The sequence below is a fragment of the Nerophis ophidion genome, linkage group LG06 (assembly GCF_033978795.1).
Source record: "Nerophis ophidion isolate RoL-2023_Sa linkage group LG06, RoL_Noph_v1.0, whole genome shotgun sequence".
In the NCBI taxonomy this organism is placed as follows: domain Eukaryota; kingdom Metazoa; phylum Chordata; class Actinopteri; order Syngnathiformes; family Syngnathidae; genus Nerophis; species Nerophis ophidion.
In genome coordinates, this window is record NC_084616.1 from 67,054,217 (window position 1) to 67,072,731 (window position 18,515).

Here is an 18,515-nt window from a genome sequence, read left to right on the forward strand (position 1 = left end):
CCTGGGTTCAATTTCCTTTCTGTGTGGAGTTTGCATGTTCTCCCCGTGACTGCGTGGGTTCCCCTCCGGCTTCCTCCCACTTCCAAAGACATGCACCTGGGGATAGGTTGATTGGCAACACTAAATTGGCCCTAGTGTGTGAATGTGAGTGTGAATGTTGTCTGTCTGTCTGTGTTGGCCCTGTGATGAGGGGGGGACTTGTCCAGGGTGTACCCCACCTTCCGCCCGATTGTAACTGAGATAGGCACCAGTGCCCCCCGCAAGACAAGTCATTTTATTGTACTACATGTCTAAATAAAAACCCCACAATACCATAGATTCGACTGATCGTCAATTTAGGGCAAAATCTAACGAATCCGATTCGACTATGAATAGTTTTTGTTGAAGTGATTCGTACACTGAGATATAGATTCCAATCATCATCATCATCGGCGGTCACTCAAAGCGAGTATGACGATCCTCCTGGTAAGGGGTACCCCTTTATGGAGGATGCCTGTGCGTGACTTTGTTTAACATGGGGAGACCGGTGCACAGACAGTCACCACACGATACTTGCCAACCCTCCTGGATTTTCCAGGAGACTCCCGAAATTCAGCGCCTCTCCCGAAAACCTCCCGGGACAGATTTTCTCCTGAAAATCTCCCGAAATTCAGGTAGAGCTGGAGGCCACGCCCCCTCCAGCTCAATGCGGACCCGAGTGACGTGTCGACAGTCTGTTTTCACTTCCGCTTTCCCACAATATAAACAGGGTGCCTGCCCAATGACGTTATAACTGTAGAATGATCGAGGGCCAGTTTTTGGTTTCTTATGTGGGTTTATAGTTAGGCAGTTACATTAAAGTCCTCCCAGCGCGGTAACAACACACAACAACAGCAGTCACGTTTTCGTCTACCATAAAGCAGTTTGTCTGCCGTAAACAGCAATGTTGTGACACTCTTAAACAGGACAATACTGCCATCTACTGTACATGCATATGTGACAATAACATCTACGGTAGTGGGTAGATTGGCCGGCCAGAAACCTGAGGGTTGCAGGTTCGCTTCCCACCTATTAACATCCACATCGCTGCCGTTGTGTCCTTAGGCAGGACACTTCACCCTTTCCCCCGGTGCCGCTCACACTGGTGAATGAATGATGAATGAATGATTGGTGGTGGTCGGAGGGGCCGTAGGCGCAAAACTGGCAGCCTTGCTTCCGTCAGTCTACCCCAGGGCAGCTGTGGCTACAGATGTAGCTTACCACCACCAGGTGTGAAGGAATGATGGGTTCCCACTTCTCTGTGAGCGCTTTGAGTATCTAACAATAGAAAAGTGTGATATAAATCTAATCCATTATTATTATTATTATTTTCAGAGATGTACCCCCTGTGAACATTTTTTTAATTCAAGTACCCCCTAATCAGAGCAAAGCATTTTTGGTTGAAAAAAAAAAAAAAGATAAAGAAGTAAAATACAGCACTATGTCATCAGTTTCTGATTTATCAAATTGTGTAACAGTGCAAAATATTGCTCATTTGTAGTGGTCTTTCTTGAACTATTTGGCAAAAAAAGATATAAAATAACTAAAAAACTTGTTGAAAAATAAACAAGTGATTCAATAATAAATAAAGATTTCTACACATACTGCGACGAGGTGGCGACTTGTCTAGGTTGTACCCCGCCTTCTGCCAGATTGTAGCTGAGATAGGCACCAGCGCCCCCCGCAATCCCTAAGGGAATAAGCGGTAGGAAACGGATGGATGGATAGCTGTAAATATACTCCTCCCCTCTTAACCACGCCCCCAACCACGCCCCTCACCCCACCCCTGACCCCGCCATCCCAGCTGTTGTGACACTCCATAGGGTTAGCAATCATCCTCCGCCTGTTCAACCGTTGAGGTCTTGGGTTGTTATTTCCCCATAACTGGGCCCACATGCCCTGCGATGAGGGGGAGACTTGTCCAGGGTGTACCCCGCCTTCCGCCCGATTGTAGCTGAGATAGGCACCAGCGCCCCCCGTGACCCCAAAGGGAATAAGCGGTAGAAAATGGATGGATGGATGGGCCCACATGGATTCCAATACATACAGTCCATGGTGTTTAGGAACTAAAACTCAAGGCTACCTTTTGGGTGGTCTCTCTTATACACAGAAGTGGAAATGAAAGCATAAACACAATTATGGGGTCCATCACAGTACCAAAACTCTAGACATTTTTCATACTGGCTAATGTAATTTCATCCACGCTATTACACATCTTACAAAAAGCATGAGGATGTTTGACAGGCTTGCTCTGACGACTTTAGGTAAGGCAACTGATTGATTGATACTTTTATTAATAGATTGCACAGTACAGTACATATTCCGTACAATTGACCACTAAATGGTAACACCCGAATAAGTTTTTCAACTTGTTTAAGTCGGGGTCCACGTTAATCAATTCATGGTACTCGACAGATTTCCTGTCAATTTCCAACTTACCAAGGGTGCTAATTATCAGTGGAGAGAGTGTTTAGTTGGTAGAGTGGCTGTGCCGGCAATCTGAGGGTTATTGGTTCAATCCTCACCTTCTACCATCCTAGTCACGTCCGTTGTGTCCTTGGGCAAGACACTTCACCCTTGCTCCTGATGGATCCTGGTGAGCGCCTTGCATGGCAGCTCCCGCCATCGGTGTGTGTGTGAATGGGCGAATGTGGAAATGCTGTCAAAGCGCTTTGGGCTCCTTAAAAAGGGGTGGAAAAGCACTATACAAGTACAACACATTTACCATTGAACACTACACAGAGTAGTTTGGGAAGCTACTCATTAAACCGGCACATTGGAAGGGTCAGGATGTTACCAACAAAGCTAAAGACAAGTTTCTGTTTTTGAGTTAATATATCAAGATATTAACTCAAATAATGCGAACGTTGTACCGATCCGTTGTGGTGGACAAGGAGCTGAGCCGGAAGGCAAAACTCTCAATTTACCGGTCGATCTACGTTACCATCCTCACCTATTGTCATGAGCTTTGGGTCATGACCGAAAGGATAAGATCACGGGTACAAGTGGCCGAAACGAGTTTCCTCCGCCGGGTGGCGGGGCTCTCCCTTAGAGATAGGGTGAGAAGCTCTGCCATCCGGGAGGAAATCAATGTAAAGCCGCTGCTCCTTCACATCGAGAGGAGACAGATGAGGTGGTTCGGGCATCTGGTCAGGATGCCACCCGAACGCCTCCCTAGGTAGGTGTTTAGGGCACGTCCAACCGGTAGGAGACCTAGGACACGTTGGGAAGACTATGTCTCCCGGCTGGCCTGGGAACGCCTCGGGATCCCCCAGAAAGAGCTAGACCATGGTCGATCTCGGAGGGTGTGTCAGTCGATCTCAAGCCAGGCATTAAAAATAGACATACAAATGAGCAATCATCAATCATACCAAGACTTCACTTTCGTCAGTTGTTTGACATTCTCGGCACCCGAGGATCTTGTGAGATGACGCTGGCTGCTGCAAGCCCATATTTAAGAAAAAAATCACTAACAGGGCGGACGCAGAGAAACACATTTTATTTCTAGAGACTCCGTACCTACTGTCAAAACTCTAAAGACCGACTGCACAGTTCCTGTCTTCACCATAAAAGACCTGTTTCATCCTGCCTGTGCTAACAAAATAAGAGTCTCAGAAAGCTAGCGTGCACAAGCTAGCAAGCTACGGAGTTTGATGCCAATGTATTTCTCCCCCGCCCTCAGCGACCGCTTTCTCACTTGCTTGCCCACCCGCACAGTCACTGACGTCACTCACCTGCTGCCAGACATTAAAGGGCCACACACATATGCTACTCTCATAACAAAGTGTTTAAAAACGAGTATGCAAGTTGGACAAATGAGATGCCAAATCCAACCACTTTCATGTGGTATTGGACAGAAAGGAGGACTTTTTTTTTCCTCCATTTGAAAATGCGGACGTTATCAGCACCACTGTCTAATTCCAATCAATGCAAGTCATCAGAATCAAATACACCAACTTATATTCTTGTCTTCATGAAATAAAGGAATCTATGTGTGTTAAACATGCTTGTATTATCATTAAACACTATTAACTTGTTAACAAAAATGTCTCTTTCATAAATAAATAAATATAAATTATAAATAGGAATGAGGTAGATCTCCTCGACTTGGTCAATTGAAAAGTAGCTCGCCTGCAGAAAAAGTGTGAGCGCCCCTGAGCTAGACGAAGTGGCTTGGGAAAGGGAAGTCTGGGCTTCCCTGCTTAGGCTGCTGCCTCCGCGACCCGACCTCTGATAAGCGGAAGAAGATGGATGGAGGGATGGATATCAAGATATTACAGTTTCTCTTCTCACTCCATGTTGTAAGTGTGTGCATGTTTGAAATAAACTCAAACCCTCACCATAACCACGCAGAGAATCTACGGCAAGAAAGAAAGACGGCGCAACCACACTTGTTATGAGAGTAGCGTATGTGTGTGTGTGCTCCTTTAAGAATGGCAGTGTGTTGGGTGAGTGAAGTGAGTAAAAGAGTGAGGAGAGCGAGTTGTAGCACGCAGCAGTAGTGGCGACTGGCGAATGTGTCCAGTTGTAAAAATTGTCACAAATCGGAGGCCTCGTCATTTTGACCCAAATGCGGAGCCTAGAAAACCTATTATTGGGTACATTGAAATGTGTTACCAACAACAAAAACATGGGCCCTGGAGGGAACGTCTCCCCTGTGCTCCTTGACTACGGTGTGCGACTAGGAGTCGAGCAGCAGGAAATATTTAGACATTTATACCAGTGGTTCTCAACCTTTTTTCAGTGATGTACCCCTGTGAACATTTTTTTAATTCAAGTACCCCCTAATCAGAGCAAAGCATTTTTGGTTGAAACAAAGAGATGAAGTAAAATACAGCACTATGTCATCATTTTCTGATTCATTAAAATTATATAACAGTGCAAAATATTGCTCATTTGTAGTGGTCTTTCTTGAAGTATTTGGAAAAAAGATATACAAATATCTAAAAACTTGTTGAACGATAAACAAGTGATTCAATTATAAATGAAAATTTATACACATAGAAGTAATCATAAGATTACTTCTATGTGGGCGGCATAGCTCGGTTGGTAGAGTGGCCGTGTCAGCAACATGAGGGTTGTGGGTTCGATTCCCGCTTGTGCCATCCTAGTTACTGCCGTTGTGTCCTTGGGCAAGACGCTTTACCCACCTGCTCCCAGTGCCACCCACACTGGTTTAAATGTAACTTAGATATTGGGTGTCACTATGTAAGGCGCTTTGAGTCACTTGAGAAAAGCGCTATATAAATATAAGAAGTAAGAAGATAAATACAGATTTCTACACATAGAAGTAATCATCAACTTAAAGTGCCCTCTTTGGGGATTGTAATAGAGATCCATCTGGATTCACAAAAAAATAAATCTTTAACATCAATATTTGTTGAGATCCGCTTTTTGGATCCTCCACATATTATTGTTTGTGGTTCCGTTTTTATTTTCACTCTCCGTCTGATCCTATTATTTCCTGTTTAAGTCGGTCACCATGGTAGCTTATTAGTTTCACCTGTTTCTCACGGCCCTGCACACCTGTCCTCACTAATCACCTGCCTTATATAAGCCTGCATCTTTTATTGTTCAGTCTGCAAATTTGCACAATACGTCTGCTTTGCGCTTTTGCTTACATGCAAATTTCAGTATAATTCTCGCGAGCTCTCACGCTGCGCACTTTTATTCAATCTTAGCTCTCATGCTAAATGTTTTGTTTTCCCCTTTGTGTGCCTATGTGCCAGTTTAGTTTACTATTTGTTTATCCTGGCTTTCATGCTAGCGTCTTTCGTTTGCCTTTTCTTAGCTCCGGTATTTTTGTTCTCTAGCACCTTTTGTTAAATAAATCATTAGTTCATACCGTTTGCTGTGTTCAATTTTCAACGCATCCTCGAGGGAATCGAACCCGGCATCACAATGCCGAACAGGCGTAACAATATTAATGGAACATGTCGACAAAAAAATCTAGCTGTCAACACTGAATATTGCATTGTTACATTTCTTTTCACAGTTTATGAACTTACATTTATATTTTGTTGAAGTAGTATTCAATAAACACATTAATAAAGGATTTTTGTATCGTGGCTATTTTCAGAATATTTTTAACAAATCTCACGTACCCCTTGGCATACCTTCAAGTACCCCCAGGGGTACGCGTCCCCCCATTTGAGAACCACTGATTTATACTGTTACTCAGTGACTCTTCCTGTTTGCTGAGTTCCCACAAAGCACAAATAATTTCATGAAACAAAATCTTGCTTCAAAATTTCTGGTTTCTTCTGAGCCAAAAATATAAATATATATCGAATATTTTATCAAACACATTTATATTGATATCGAAATGGACAAGCGGTAGAACATGGATGGATTGATGGATAATGTGTCTATTGCGATATATATTGATATTTTATTATTAACCCAGGTCTCGTTTCCAGGATTTTACAATAAGACAAGAAACAGTGGCGAGGTTAGTAGAGTAAGAGAGTTGTAATCAATCAAAGTTAACTTATATAGCCTTTAATCACAAATGTCTCAAAGGGCTGCATAAGCCACAACAACATCCTGGGCTCGGATCTCACATCTGAGAAATAAAAAAAACGAGAAACCTTGGAAGGGATGCGGCGGATTGGAGTAGTGATTAGTTTTAGCTAGGGTAAGAGCATGTTGCAACACATGCCAATACGGCCGGTTTAGTTTACTAAATTGCGATTTTTAATTTTGCGCCGAAGTATCCTGCTGATGACGCTTGCGCGTGACGTCACGCATTATAGAGGACATTTTGTTCCAGCACCGTTCCCAGCTATCAGTCATCTGTTTTCATCGTATAATCCCACAGTATTCTGGACATCTGTGTTGCTGAATCTTTTGCAATTTGTTCAATGAATAATGGAGACGTCAAAGAAGAAAGCTGTAGGTGGAGAGCGGTGTATTGCAGCCGCCTTTGGCAACACAAACACATTCCCGAAAGATGACGGTGAAGCTTTACTATTGAACAGAACGGTCAAGCGAACACGGTTAGATTGGACCACACACACAAAGTACAGTGTATTATTCAGCGATCATTTTGAAAAATCGTGTTTCGAAGACGGTCTCTTGCGAAGGGCAGAGATGGGTATTGCCACCACCCGTCGACTGGTGCTGAAGAAAGGTGCGGGGCCGACCTTCAGGTTGTACAGGTGCGACCATATAATCTCACTAAAACACTAGTAACACAATAAGCAGATAAAGGATTTTCCAGAATTATCCTAATAAATTTGTCTAATAACATCTGAATCGCTCCCACTGTATAGTGTTTTTTTTTTCTTTCTAGTCCTTCACTCTCACTTTCCTCATCCAGGAATCTTTCATCCTCACTCAAATTAATGGGGAAATCGTCGCTTTCTCGGTCCGAATCGCGCTCGCTGCTGGTGGTCATTAATGTAAACAATGTTTGGATGTGAGGAGCTCCACAACCCGTGACGTCACGCGCATATCGTCTGCTACTTCGGGTACAGGCAAGGCTTTTTTTTATCAGCACTAAAAGTTGCGAACTTTATCGTGGATGTTCTCTACTAAATCCTTTCAGCAAAAATATGGCAATATCGCGAAATGATCAAGTATGACACATAAAATGGACCTGCTATCCCCGTTTAAATAAGAAAATCTCATTTCAGTAGGCCTTTAGGAGCTCTGGTTTCTTCTTTGAACCAGGGGGGAGGCTTTTTAGGGTCCTCTTGTAGCTTTAGCGGTGATATACTACCGATGGCGTTGCACAAGGCATCATTAAAGTTGTTAGATAGCTATCAATAGAGCCTATATTATTTGGAAATGGTGCCATTACTGAGGGAAGTAGCCCAGCAAAAGTCGTAGTTGCTACAGCAATAATGTTCCGGCTGCCAAAGCATTGGTTATTAGTAGTTTGTTGACAATAAGTCAGAACTGCAAATTTTATAAGGTAATGATAGAACCAGAACTTTGGAGGTGGTGACACCCGGGACAAGGACTTGATCTATTACCCTTGCGATGTGTGGGTTCACTTATTTATGATGTAAGACCACAGCTATCAATTATAGTCTGGAGCGCCACGCAAGGAGGGTCTGATGGGGTATTCATATGGATGTTAAAATCCCTTATTATAATTATATTATCTGCATCACTAGATCAACGACAAACTCTGAAAATTCACTGATGAAGTCCAAATAGGGCCCAGGGGGGTGATAGCTAACAGCTAAAAAAAAGAGAGGTAGCCATGTGACAGACCTTTACGTTAGTGGTAAGGTTAAGGTTTTCATGGGATATTAATGCAACCCCTCCACCCCCCTTTAAGGAGGAAATATGTGCACTCGTACAGTTTGGAGGGGATGCCTCGTTTAAGCGGGTAAAATGTATCTGGTTTTAGACAAGTTTCGCAGAGACTAATGAAGTTAGGATTGTTGTCTCTCCTGACCTCATTAACTAATAACGATTTGGGAGACAATGATCTGATGTTTAAAAAGCCCATGTTATAGGTAGTGGGCTGTTCTGAGGCATTTTTGTTAATGGTATCTGTAGCACTGATAAAAATAACTTTAAAACAATTATAAGCACACAAAAAGATAGAAATATTTTTTTTGTAACAAACTAAGTTCTCAGACAGACCCGTCTGTATGTTTGTGGCAGGTTAAATCTATTTGTAGCGATCGTAAAAATGCTTTTGTTTTGTTAAGTATATAGGTGTTTTTAGCTTTGTTAGTTTTTAGTTCCCCATAATAATGAATGTGACCATTAACACACACACAAACACATACACACACCATACTTGACAGCCCTCCCAATTTTTCCGGGTGACTCCCGAATTTCAGTGCCCCTCCCGGAGCAACCATTCTCCCGAATTTCGTGATGGCACTGCCTTTAGCTTACTCCACAATCTGTCGTCGCGTCCACTTTTCCTCCAAAATAGAAAGCGGGACGACCAAGTCACGTGTTGCATATGGCTTCTACAGACACACGAGAGTGACTGCAAGGCATACTTGCTCAACAGCCATGCAGGTCACACTGAGGGTGGCCGTATAAACAGCTTTAACACTGTTGCAAATATGCGCCACACTGTGAACCCACACCAAACAAGAATGAAAAAACACATTTCAGGTGAACATCCGTACCGTAACAAAACAGAAAAAATAACCAGAATCCCTTGCAGCCCTAAATTTTACGGGACGCTACAATATACACCCCCGTGTCTGTCCCTGACACCCACATTTCAGGCTCTGGAAACACTCTGTGGAAACGCTTCCTACCCACACTGCTTGATGCTTCATCTGAACTGCTGTGACTTAGATTACGATAGTAACTAATTAGGTGACCGTAGTAACTCATTTAGATTATCATAGTTACTAATTAAATGACCATAGTAACTAGTTTACAATGCAGGAGTGCATATTCCAACCATTGAAATACTTTGTATAGTTCAAGGGTCGGTAACCCCCAGCTACGGAGCCGCATGCGGCTCTTCGACCACTCTGATGTGGCTCAGCCGCATATTTGCCGACCGCCCGGAGAAGTCCGGTAAATTTCGAAATTTTAGTGTCTCTATCAGAAATCGCCCGGGTAAACATTTTTCGGCCGGCTGGTCACATTTTGGATGCGGCCTCCGTTCTGAAGGCATTCGCTACTGCAAGGCATACTTGTTCAGCAGCCATACAAGTCACACTGAGGGTTGTGATATAAACAACTTTAACACTCTTACTAATATGCGCCACACTGTGAACCCACACCCAACAAGAATGACAAACACATTTCAGGAGGGTTGGGTTGGTGGTAGCTGGGTATTCTGGGTATTTGTTCTGTCGTGTTTATGTTGTGTTATAATGCGGATTTTCTCCTGAAATGTGTTTGTCATTCTGGTTTGGTGTGGGTTCACAGTGTGGCGCATATTAGTAAGAGTGTTAAAGTTGTTTAAACATTCACCGTCAGTGTGACCTGTATGGCTGTTGAATAAGGATGCCTTGCAGTCTCTTACGTGTGTCTGCAATAGCCTCGTCAAACAATTCTTTGGGCCGGCAAGCTATATGTACAAGCTGTAGAGGGCGGTAGTGCCATCATTGTACGCCCTTAGTATTGTTCATTGGGTGAACACCAGCGTACTTTCGAGAGATTAATTACTTTGAAATTCGGGAGTCTCCCGGGAAAATTGGGAGGGTTGGCAGGTGTGACGATGTCAAGCGGCATTCATATAAAACTCGCGGGCCGCACTAATATTACATTTTCATATTAAGGTGCGGGCCGTGTGTCTAAGACCCCTGGTTTATACATAGCACAAAGCAAAAAAAACTGTGTATGCAGTATTATTTCATTATGTGGCTCCCATTGGGTCAAAATGGGTCTTTGAGTGGTAAAGGTTGCCGACGCCTGGTATAGTTCAACACTTAGAGTCATTAGAAAACATCACTGCACATCAAAATGGCAGCTACAGTTTGCATCTTAGAGCTCTAAATTCCGCATGTGGCTTCTGGACCTTAATTTGCCCTGGTCTGACTTAATCACTAAGTCAGGCCAATGTATTATCAGCGTAGTTTTATTCCAAGTTTTCAACCGCTCCCTCTGTACAGGTCAACACCTTCCAGGCCGTGATAGGATATGATGAAATCGACTCGTACGTTCTCTTCCTCTACCCGGAGGGTGGCCTGAACTTCTTTGGGACGAGACCCAAGGTAAACGCAGCAGAAACAAGGAAGTGCTTGTTTTCGCTGCACATGCCTGCATGCAGATGCTCAGCATCATAGCGGCGCGGCCCCCACGCCGCCTGTGAACACAACTTTACATTGTTTTCTTCTTCCCCCAGGAGTCATATAATGTGGAGATCGAGCTTCCTGCTCGAATCGGATTCAGCAGAGGCGAAGTAACGTATCTGATTTTTTCCCGAACCGAGGGACCTCACTACAGCGTGACCAGCGATCAACAGAGTATCAAACGTCTCTACCAGTTAGTGCACTTCTTATACTCATATATTTGTCTACACATGCGTGTTCATGATGTGAAAAATTCGGAGAACATACAAAAATACACGGGCAAAAGTCCTGAGACGCTCAAGCCTGCCTATACCTGTTCACTCCGGAATTGGTATAGTATTGGAATTGGGGGTTAAATCACTCAATCAATCAATCAATGATTATTTATATAGTCCTAAATCACTAGTGTCTCAAAGGGCTGCACAAACCACAACACTAACCACAACGACATCCTCGGTAGAGCCCACCCAGTGGGATGTCGGTGACAATGATGACTATGAGAAACCTTGGAGAGGACCGCAGATGTGGGTATAAGCCCCCTCCAACCCCTTTAGGGGACCGAAAGTAATGGATGTCGAGCGGGTCTAACATGATACTGTGAAAGTTCAATCCATAGTGGATCCAACACAACCATGAGAGTCCAGTCCAAAGTGGATCCAACACAGTAGCGAGAGTCCCGTCCATAGTGGAGCCAACAGGAAACCATCCCAAGCGGAGGCGGATCAACAGCGCAAAGATGTCCCCAGTCGATACACAGGCGAGCGGTCCATACTGGGTCCAGACTGGACGAGCGGTCCATCCTGGGTCCCAACTCTGGACAGCCAGTACTTTATCCATAGCCACCGGACCTGTGTCCCCCCCACCTCCCTCCACAAGGGAGAGGGGGACAGAGGAGAAAAAGAAATGAAACGGCAGATAAACTGGTCTAAAAAAGGGGTCTATTTAAAGACTAGAATATAGAAATTAGTTTTAAGGTGAGACTTAAATGCTTCTACTGAGGTGGCATCTCGAACTGTTACCGGGAGGGATTTCCAAAGTACTGGAGCCCGCACAGAAAACGCTCTATAGCCCGCAGACTTTTTTGGGGCCCTGGGAATCACTAATAAGCCTGAGTCCTTTGAAGGCAGATTTCTTGCCGGGACATATGGTACAATACAATCGGCAAGATAGGCTGGAGCTAGACCGTGTAGTATTTTATACGTAAGTAGTAAAACCTTAAAGTCAAATCCTAAGTGCACAGGAAGCCAGTGCAGGTGAGCCAGTATAGGCGTAATATGATCAAACTTTCTTGTTCTTGTCAAAAGTCTAGCAGCCGCATTTTGTACCAACTGTAATCTTTTAATGCTAGACCCGAAAATAATACGTTACAGTATTCGAGGCAAGACGTAACAAACGCATGGATAATGATCTCAGCGTCTTTAGTGGACAAAATGGAGCGAACCAAAAACGATTACCGGGCGCGGCCACCGCTGCTAGCCACTACTCCCCTCACCTCCCAGGGGGTGAACAAGGGGATGGGTGACATGCAGAGGACAAATTTCACCACACCTAGTGTGTGTGTGTCAATCATTAGTACTTTAACTTTAACTACTCCGACCCCTTTGATGTTGTCTTGATTTTATAGTTTTATTGTGTGCACAAATGCAATTCTGCAATTTTTTTCAAAGAGTTAACTCTCGTCAACTATTTATCTTGTCAGCTTCCTTCGTTGCAAACACATAATAGTAATTACACTAAAGTGAGACGGAGTGTTAAAGGAGCTGGAACTAATTGATGAGTTATATAAGTCACTTTTATTGCAAATGTTGATCCAAAATCAGAGGAGAAGGCATTCGCAGAGGTAGGTTCTGCACTCTCAGAACTACTCTAAAACTGTACATACAGGAAGTTATGTACTAGATAGACTAAGAATTTAACAACCCTGTTTCCATATGAGTTGGGAAATTGTGTTAGATGTAAATATAAACAGAATACAATGATTTGCAAATCCTTTTCAACCCATATTCAATTGAATGCACTACAAAGACAAGATATTTGATGTTCAAACTCATATACTTCATTTTTTTTGCAAATAATAATAAACTTAGAATTTCATGGCTGCAACACGTGCCAAAGTAGTTGGGAAAGGGCATGTTCACCACTGTGTTACATCAGCTTTTCTTTTAACAACACTCAATAAATGTTTGGGAACTGAGGAAACTAATTGTTGAAGATTTGAAAATGGAATTCTTTCCCATTCTTATTTTATGTAGAGCTTCAGTCGTTCAACAGTCCGGGGTCTCCGCTGTCATATTTTACGCTTCATAATGCACCACACATTTTCGATGGGAGATAGGTCTGGGCAGCAGGCGGGCCAGGAAAGTACCCACACTCCTTTTTTTACCAAGCCACGCTGTTGTAACACGTGCTGAATGTGGCTTGGCATTGTCTTGGTGAAATAAGCAGGGGCGTCCATGAAAAAGACGGCACTTAGATGGCAGAATATGTTGTTCCAAAACCCGTAGGTACCTTTCAGTATTAATGATACCTTCACAGATGTGTAAGTTACCCATGCCATGGGCTCTGATTACTGCTTTGCACACTCTTGGCATTCTCTCGATGAGCTTCAAGAGGTGGTCACCTGAAATTATTTTCACTTCACAGGTGTACTTGAAGCTCATCGAGAGAATGCCAAGAGTGTGAAAACAGTAATCAGAGCAAAGGGTGGCTATTTTGAAGAAACTAGAATACAAAACATGTTTTCAGTTATTTCACCGTTTTTAAAGGATGCGTTCATTCATAGTTTTGATGCCTTCAGTGACAATCTAAAATGTAAATAATCATGAAAATAAAGAAAACGCATTGAATGAGAATGTGTGTCCAAACTTTTGGCCTGTGCTGTAAATGGCGAAACATTTTGCAAACGGTGGCTCCGAAGTGCTATTATCTGCTAGCTGCTTCTTATTTAACCATACGAGGAACAGCTTTCCCCCCTGGACTGGCACTTTCTTTCTGTCCTCGGAGATATATTTAACCCCTTTGGTAAATTCAGCAACCATATAAACGTCCTTTTTTATAATCGTTGCAATTGTGGTACGATGCGTCGTTGCCGACACATACTCCTCGTTATACAAACCCTGTTTCCATATGAGTCGGGAAATTGTGTTATATGTAAATATAAAAGGAATGCAATGATTTGCAAATCCTTGTCAACCCATATTCAGTTGAATGCACTACAAAGACAAGATATTTGATGTTCAAACTCATAAACTTTATTTTTTTTGCAAATAATAATTAACTTATAATTTCCTGGCTGCAATCCATGCCAAAGTAGTTGGGAAAGGACATGTTCACCACTGTGTCACATCACCTTTTCTTTTAACAACACTCAATAAACGTTTGGGAACTCAGGAAACTAATTGTTGAAGCTTCGAAAGTGGAATTCTTTCCCATTCTTGTTTTATGTAGAGCTTCCGTCGTTCAACAGTCCGGGGTCTCTGCTGTCGTATTTTACGCTTCATAATGTGCCACACATTTTCGATGGTATACAGGTCTGGACTGCAGGCGGGCCAGGAAAGTACCCGCACTCATTTTTTACAAAGCCAAGCTGTTGTAACACTTGTCTTGCTGAAATAAGCAGGGCCGTCTATGATAACGTTGCTTGGATGACAACATACAGTATGTTGTTTCATGGACCTTTCAGCATTAATGGTGCCTTCACAGATGTGTAGGTTACCCATGCCTTGGGCACTAATACACCCCCATACCATCACAGATGCTGGCTTTTGAACTTTGCGCCTACAACAATCCGAATGCTTATTTTCCTCTTTGTTCTGGAGGACACCATGTCCTCTGTTTCCAAAAACAATTTGAAATGTGGACTCGTCAGACCACAGAACACCTTTCTACTTTGCATCAGTCCATCTTAGGTGAGCTCGGGCCCAGCGTTACAGGATATTGTTGATAAATGGGTTTGGCTTCGCATAGTAGGGTTTTAACTTGCACTTACAGATGTAGCTACCAACTGTAGTTACTGACGGTGGTTTTATGAAGTGTTCCTGAGCCCATGTGGTGATATCCTTTACACACTGATGTCGGTTTTTGATGCAGCACCGCCTGAGGGATCAAAGGTTCGTAATATCTTCGCTTACGTGCAGTGATTTCTCCAGATTCTCTGAACCTTTTGATGATTTTACGGACCGTAGATGGTAAAATCCCTAAATTCCTTGCAATAGCTCGTTGAGAAATGTTGTTCTAAAACTGTTCGACAATTTGCTTACAAATTGGTGACCCTCACCCCATCCTTGTTTGTGAATTACGTAGCGATTCATGGAAGCTGCTTTTATACCCAATCATGGCACCCACTCTTCCCAATTAGCCTGCACACCTGTGGGATGTTCCAAATAAGTGTTTGATGAGCATTCCTCAACTTTATCAGTATTTATTGCCACCTTTCCCAACTTATTTGTCACGTGTTGCTGGCATCAAATTCTAAAGTTAATGATTATTTGCTAAAAAAAAAAAAGGTTATCAGTTTGAACATCAAATATGTTGTCTTTGTAGCATATTCAACTGAATATGGGTTGAAAATGATTTGATTGTATTTCAGTTATATTTACATCTAACACAATTTCCCAATTCATATCGAAACGGGGTTTGTATATGTAAACAGGATGTGATGTCGTGGGGCCCGTTTCCTCAAAATGGCCGGCAGCCCCGATAATGCTTCCATAGGCACACAAAATGAATGAATGAATGAATGAATAAATGAATAAAGCGCTCGTAAGCTGAGACATTGTGTTCACACAGAAGCACATTAGGTTCCATCTAACATTTTATAAATAGAGGTGTTGTTATATCGATGTTGCATTGCACACAAATAAAATTGGATTTAACATAATTTAGAAAAAAAACATGTAGAATATGTTTTAAAGAGCCAAGTACAGCACAATTCCTCTCTTGACACGCTTGAATTGAGGTATTCTGTGGTTTGGGTTATTCCGTGCGCTCACAAATCGCCTCATCATGGAATCACTGTAATTTGATCGCTCCTTTCAGTCTACATCCATATGTTTATTTTGTATTTCATTTATGACAGAATAACCTGCCAGCAGCAGTTTATGTTTAAACATGATAAATCATGGACCGTGAAAGAAGTTAACACAAAAGCTCAGCAGTTTTATGTTTAGCATTTTGTTCCACCAACCTTTTTGAAACCAAGAGCTACTTCTTGGGTACTGATTAATTGCGAAGGGCTACCAGTTTGATTCACACTTAAATAAATTGCCAGAAATAGCCAATTGGCTCAATTCACCTTTAACTCTATGTTCCATCCATCCAGCCATTTTCTACCGCTTATTCCCTCTTGGGGTCGCGGGGGCGCTGGCGCTTATCTCAGCTACAAACGGGCGGAAGTCGGGATACACCCTGGACAAGTCGCCACCTCATCACAGTTAACTCTATGTTATTATTAATAATTATTGATATTTATCTTTGCGGAAACACTGGTCATCTTAATGATTTCTCACAATACATATATATAGAAACAGATAAATATCAATATGAAACACCATCCATCCATCCATCCATCCATCATCTTCCGCTTATCCGAGGTCGGGTCGCGGGGGCAGCAGCCTAAGCAGGGAAGCCCAGACTTCCCTCTCTCCAGCCACTTTGTCTAGCTCTTCCCGGGGGATCCCGAGGCGTTCCCAGGCCAGCCGGGAGACATAGTCTTCCCAACGTGTCCTGGGTCTTCCTTATGAAACACTTTATTTATATATTTTCTCTAAGTGCACATTTTTCAAATTGAACACTTTCAAATGATCACTTCTAAGACAGTCTTGTGAAATCACAATATTCCATTTAACTAGCTAGCCACTAACATTGTTTAACAAATCATGTTTGTACAAATAATAACTCATGTAAAATACAAAAGTCAACTCTCAAATGTTTAAATAAATCATGTCACACTTTGAACTGGACACCAAATCTGTTATCTGTTTCTTTGTCAGTTAGTGGAATGCCTGGCTTTGCTGTTAACTATTGTGTTGTACTCTGGTGTGTAACTTGACACTGCAATACTGAGTGAGTCTTGCAGATGTGCATCAGTGAGGCCTGTTGTGTGTTTACCAAACAGGCTTGCAACCTTCATAGCTGCCGCACATACACTGCAAAAAGTCGGTGTTCAAAAACAAGAAAAGAAATTACAAAAATGAAACATATTTTACTTGAACTAAGCAAAATCATCTTCCAATAGAACAAGAAAATTTGGCTTGTCAAGACTGTCCAAAACAAGTAAAATTAGCTAACCTCAATGAACCCAAAATACCTTAAAATAAGTATATTCTCACTATAACAAGTGCACTTTTCTTGGTAGAAAAAAAACCTGAGACTTTTTTTGCCCAATATGTTGAAAAATATTCTTAAATTAAGCTCCTGTAGAACTTTGTAGTGTCTGGCCTGGTTTTGTAGGCCGTCAGTACTTTCAGACCCCACACTGCAAGAAGTCAGTGTTCAAAAACGAGAAAAAAAATACAAAAATGAGGGGTATTTTACTTGAACTAAGCAAAATGATCTGCTAATAGAACAAGAAAATTTGACTCGTCAAGACTTTCCAAAACTTATCAAATTAGCTAACCTCAATAAACCCCAAAATACCTTCAAATAAGTATATTCTCACTCATAACAAGTGCACTTTTCTTGATAGAAACATTTTTTTTACCTTTTTGCTCTATTTGTTGAAAAATATTCTTAAGTAAATGCTAGTGCCATTATCTTGACATAATGATATGCGCTCGGAATCTTGATTTTTTTTTTCATGCTTGAAATAAGAAATGATGACTTTAAAAAAGTAGTTTTATACTTGTGAGTGTTAATGACACAGCTTTGCAACACTTGATATTATACTTTCAAGCATGTTTTACTCAATATAGGTCATCATCACATCTCAGATAGATAGATAGATGGATAGATAGATAGATAGATAGATCGATAGATAGATCGATAGATAGATAGATAGATAGATAGATAGATAGATAGATAGATAGATAGATAGATAGATAGATAGATAGATAGATAGATAGATAGATAGATAGATAGATAGATAGATAGTACTTTATTGATTCCTTCAGGAGAGTTCCTTCAGGAAAATAAAAATTCCAGCAGCAGTGTACAGTGTTGAGATCAATTTAAATAAAAGTAAAAAGTAAATAATGAGGGTTTAAATGGAAACAAAATAGAGAAATATTACAATAAGAATAAAAACTAAAAAGCAACAATGGGAATACAAATATAACAGTACAATAAGAATATAACAAGACAAAGTAGGCAATAGTGACCATGTTATGAAAACGTATTGCACTGTTATTGTTTTGCATCCCCTTTCATCCGAGTACCCCCCGTCCCCCGCCCCAGCGAGGAGGTGTACAGTCTAAAGGCGTGTGGGACAAGGAGTTTTTGAGTCTATTAGTCCTGCACTTGGGATGAAGCAGTCTAGCACTGAACAGGCTCCTCTGGCTACTGATAACGCTATGCAGAGGGTGACTGGCATCATCCAGGATGCTCACTAGTTTGTCCACAGTCCTCTTCTCTGCCACCGTCACCAGTGTGTCCAGTTTCATTCCCATTGTAGAACCGGCCCGCCTGATCAGTTTCTCAAGTCTGGAGCTGTCCTTCTTAGATGTACTGCCCCCCCAGCACACTACCATGTAGAACAGAACACTGGCAACCACAGACTGGTAGTACATCCACAGGAGTTTTTTGCAGATGTTGAAGGAGTGCAGTCTCCTG

The 18,515-nt window shown here is 42.1% G+C and overlaps 1 protein-coding gene across 4 annotated transcripts in view; it reads left to right on the plus strand.

Moving 5' to 3' along the window:
- The window catches only part of nid2a (nidogen 2a (osteonidogen)), a 161,392-nt gene that overhangs the window by 32,320 nt on the left and 110,557 nt on the right, over nucleotides 1-18,515 (plus strand). For all 4 annotated transcript variants that reach the window (XM_061904667.1, XM_061904670.1, XM_061904669.1 and 1 more), the window contains exons 4-5: nucleotides 10,569-10,670; nucleotides 10,802-10,941. In XM_061904667.1, coding sequence (XP_061760651.1) covers nucleotides 10,569-10,670; nucleotides 10,802-10,941 — 242 coding nt within the window. The remainder of the gene's footprint in view (nucleotides 1-10,568; nucleotides 10,671-10,801; nucleotides 10,942-18,515) is intronic.